General features: G+C 36.5%; 1 protein-coding gene across 1 annotated transcript in view; it reads left to right on the top strand.

Annotated features, from left to right (window-relative positions):
• afg1la (AFG1 like ATPase a) overlaps nt 1-4,501 on the top strand; it is a 13,013-nt gene that overhangs the window by 4,884 nt on the left and 3,628 nt on the right. Inside the window, exons 8-12 of the mRNA XM_016491665.1 lie at nt 2,176-2,258; nt 2,667-2,737; nt 2,993-3,093; nt 3,173-3,313; nt 3,392-3,508. Of these exons, the coding sequence (XP_016347151.1) occupies nt 2,176-2,258; nt 2,667-2,737; nt 2,993-3,093; nt 3,173-3,313; nt 3,392-3,508 (513 nt within the window). The remainder of the gene's footprint in view (nt 1-2,175; nt 2,259-2,666; nt 2,738-2,992; nt 3,094-3,172; nt 3,314-3,391; nt 3,509-4,501) is intronic.

The raw sequence follows: 4,501 nt of genomic DNA on the forward strand, positions 1-4,501 counted from the left end.
CAGTCTGGCGAGTAAACTAAAAAATTTACTAGCCAATGGCGATTCAATTGCCAAGGTGTCCGTAGAGGGCTGTCTAATCAGAGGTCACACCTCATTTAAGAGAAAATTGGCATGACAAGAGTCGGTCCCTGCAGGGATTTAACTTTCCATTAGCCTCAGGGTTGAGGGAGAAGAGAACACACACACACAATGATTTCAGGTCACTGAAGGTCTTCCAACCAAATTCTCAGTGAAAAAGGCATGCTATCTCTGACTAATACATGAAAACTCTCTGAAAAACACATACTATAAAAAAGAGAAAAATTATATGTCCAATAACCTCACTTTAAGTTATAGAATAACTGACCTCACAGTGCACTATTCCCATGGCAGAATATTCACCACAAATCAAACTGTTTCTATTAGACATTTTTAAAGGGGTCATGACATGAGAAACCAAATTTCCCTTGATCTTTTGACACAGAAGAGGTCTTTGTATGCTTAATACATCCTGCAAGTTTCATAACTTAAAATGTCATCAATAAAAAAGCATTTATGTAATAACCCTCAGAAAACGGCTCGTTTTGGATCAGAGGGACAAGGTGATGTCACCTGGGCACAGTCCTTTGCATATGGCCGCCTCCAGAGCAAGACAACTACACCTATTTTTGCATCATCGCATCATTGTCACATCCACAGGTGTTCAGTCGATGTACAGCGCATGGGTCTGAAGGATTAGTTGTTTACAATAAGATTGCGATGCCAGGCAGACGATGTGCCGTTCCTGGCTGTGGAAAAACAACATGTTTGTATGCGCTGTTGAAGGATCCAGACGTCTGAGAAAAATGGATTCAATTTAGTTTTAGCGAACGTCCCAGTCACGTCACTGGTAATTTACGCGCGTGTTCAGTACATTTCACCGTTGACTGTTTTGAGAAAAAAATCGCAGTATGATGCTGGCTTTGCCAAAATACTTTTGCTCAAAGATCAGGCCATGCCAACTGTTCTGGACCCAACAACGATGACGCAAACTGTAAGTAACGTATTTCATGTAAAAACTATCTTTAAAATGGTAATGCATAGGCCAATCATAAAAGTGTTAGCCAATCATAAAAGTGGGCGGTTACACTGACTGACCTCTTAAAGGGAAAACACCCCAAAACAGTCAGAAGATAAGAAATAGGTTGGAAAAGGTCATACATCACTAAATTTTGAATGTTTTTGTCCAAAAAAACTTTAGTAATATTATAATTACACCTCAGGGTACATAATAAAATAAAAACATGTCGTGACCCCTTTAATTCAATGTGTTACTTGCATTTTCTTTGAGACTTTTATATGACATTTACTAGCAATTTCTGAGTAAAAATTGATTTGAAATAAATCATGCACAATTTTTTTTCAGCGTAGCCATCACACAATGTGCAGTTTCTTTCAGTATCTCTTCGCTTCCAAATTCCAGTTTGTTTGAGCACAATATCTTGTTTTACAGATCTGTACAAAAACGGATTACAGAGGGTGAACTTTGTGCCTTTCATCGCTGTGCTAAAGGTAAGCACTTGCAGGTGCAGGTGTATTATCTAATACACTTAATGCTGTGTTTATTGGTGTAACGTAGTGTACTTAAAGAAATAGTTCATCCAAAAATGAAAATTTGTTGAAACTTCACTCCCCCTCAGGCCGTCCAAGATGTAGATGAGTTTGTTTCTTCATCAGAACAGATTTGGAGAAATGTAGCATTGCATCACTTGCTCACCAATGGATCCTCTGCAGTGAATGGGTGCCGCCAGAATAAGAGTCCAAACAGCTGAAAAAAAAACATCACAGTAATCCACACCACTCCAGTCCATCAGTTATTGTCTTGTGAAATGAAAAGTTTTTTTATTGTGATGTTTTTATCAGCTGTTTGGACTCTCATTCTGACGGCACCCAGTCACTGCAGAGCATCCATTGCTGAGCAAGTGGTGTAATGCTACATTTCTCCAAATCTGTTCCCATTAAGAAACAAACTCATCTAAATCTTGGATGGCCTGTGGGTGAGTAAATTTTCAGCTGATTTTATTTTTGGGTGAACTAGTCCTTTAATGCCCTTTTTTGAACTTTTGGGAATAAGGTCAAAACAATGATAATGCAGGTTAAGTTACTTTCTGTTAGAAGTGCTGCAAATAATGCAGTGGTCAAATGTCTTTTAAATAGGAGTATTGCCAAACACTACGTCTGGATTCTGGAATAGATTATCGGAGAAGAAATCGCCCTGCAGCTGGAAAACTCTTCTACCTGTGAGAAAATCCATGTTGTACAAAATGAGATGCTGCATGCTTGCTGCATTAGTTTAGTGATCAACTTTTAAGCAGTTATGCAAGTTGACTACTTTCTTTAATCAAAGACATGCATCTTAGAAAATTTTGAGTTGTGAAATTTCCATTACAAAAAAGAGCTGCAAAAATAATGACAGTATTCAAACAATCCAAACTCGCACTGTTGTTTGGGCAAGTCAGGAAGCGCCATGTTTTGAATATCATTTGAATCGCTCCTGTTGTCTTAAGATGGGGTATTAAAAAGTATTTTAACATCTAAAACATCACATGCTTAGCTTGACAAGTGAATGTTAATTGCTTTGACCAAGTATAAATAAATAAAAAGATTGTATTATGAAGTGATTAATTATTAATTATTTTTGAATTTAGTTCCAGTGAACCTGATGTTGATGCAACACTCGATAAGCTGTTCGATGAGATGGCCTTCAAACAGAATGACAGTAAGTTGGCTGTAGTGTGTTTGCTAAATTACAAAACACTCTTGTTTAATTAGCTGATGGTTTATCAGTAAAAACACCCTAACAAAATAATTTCTATGGCAGCCCATTAGATGTCATATTGCTACAGATGTGAATGTAGGTTACCATTATGTGTGTTATGCATCCAGAATTTTGTGAGTTGAGAATTTAATTGTTTTTTAACTTTATATTTTATGCAAATTTGATCCAGGTAAATTTTTTTTTTTATAATCACAGTTACTCGGCCCAGATCTCTAAAGGTACATGGCAGGATACTGACACTTGCTAAAGCATGTGGGACCATAGCAGACTGCACTTTTGAGGAGCTGTGTGATCGAGTAAGCTTGTGTTTCCCATGTTGTTTCACCATCCTCCATTGAAATGAACTATTGAGTATTGTGTTGTTTTTACTGTTAGCCTGTAGGAGCCAGCGACTACCTGGAGATCTCTGCTGTGTTTGACACTGTTTTCATCCGAAACATTCCTTTGCTCACTTTGAACAAGAAGACGCAAGCCAGACGCTTCATAACTCTCATTGATGCACTATATGAGCACAAGGTAGGTCATGAAGCACTTGTGATTTCTGTTGGAAGGTCTTAAAGGAACCTCTCTCAGTTCGGTGGAATATCTCCACAGGTTCGAGTCGTGCTGCAGGCCGAAGCTCTGTTAGATGAGCTGTTTGTTCGTGACCATCCTGACCATCACGACCATCACGACACTCATGTTTTATTGGATGATCTGGGCATTTCAAGGGTAATTTACAAACCATTTCCTATTTGAATTCTTTGAGAATTAAATGAGGAACCTGAATGTTGCCTTTGGAATTTTATTATAAATCTGAGAGAAACCCATGAATTTCTATCTGTCAATTCTTATATATTTCTACTACCATTCAAAAGTTTGGGGTTGGTAAGTTTTTATTTTATTTTATTTTTTTTATTTATATTTTTGTAAAAATGTTTTTGAGAGAAGTTTCTATAGTAAATATTACAATTTAAAATAACTGTTTTCTATTTGAATATATCTTAAAATGTAATTTATTCCTGTGATGCAAAGCTGAATTTTCAGCATCATTACTCCAGTCTTCAGTGTCACATGATCCTTCAGAAATCATTCTAATATGCCGATTTGCTGAAACATTTCTTATTATCCATGTTGAAAACAGTTTTGCTGCTACATATTTTTGTGGAATCCATGATACGATTCATGATTGTTTGATGAATAAAAAGTTCAAAAGAACTAACATAAATGTCTTCACTGTCACTTTTGATTCATTTAATACATTCTTGTTGAATAACAGTATTCATTTATTTTTGAAAAGTCTTACTGACCCCAAACTTTTGTTGCTCAATAGGATTGGGCAAAATGAGAGTGATGTAATCATTATTGAGAATGTTCGGTTTCGTTATGGTAGGTAGGGTGTGCTTTAAGCCCCCTTCACACCAAGAACGATAACTATAAAGATAACTATATTAGCGTCCACACCAGTGAATGATATCGTCTGTTTATTCTAAGCGCACATGCGTCTGCTGCTTTAAATTCTTGAGCTGGTTACAGCAGGATAGATTCTGATTGGCTGTCAGTGTTTTATCGTTCATCAGCTGGAAAAAAATCGTTTTGAAAGTGATTCCAATGATATCGTTCCTCTGTATCGTTATCGTTATAGTTGTGGTGTGAACTATGCTATTCTTTAATATTGAGAACGATTTTTAGAACTATATCTTTATCGTTATCTTTATAGTTATC

The sequence above is a fragment of the Sinocyclocheilus anshuiensis genome, unplaced genomic scaffold (assembly GCF_001515605.1).
Source record: "Sinocyclocheilus anshuiensis isolate Anshui unplaced genomic scaffold, SAMN03320099.WGS_v1.1 scaffold261, whole genome shotgun sequence".
Lineage (NCBI taxonomy): Eukaryota > Metazoa > Chordata > Actinopteri > Cypriniformes > Cyprinidae > Sinocyclocheilus > Sinocyclocheilus anshuiensis.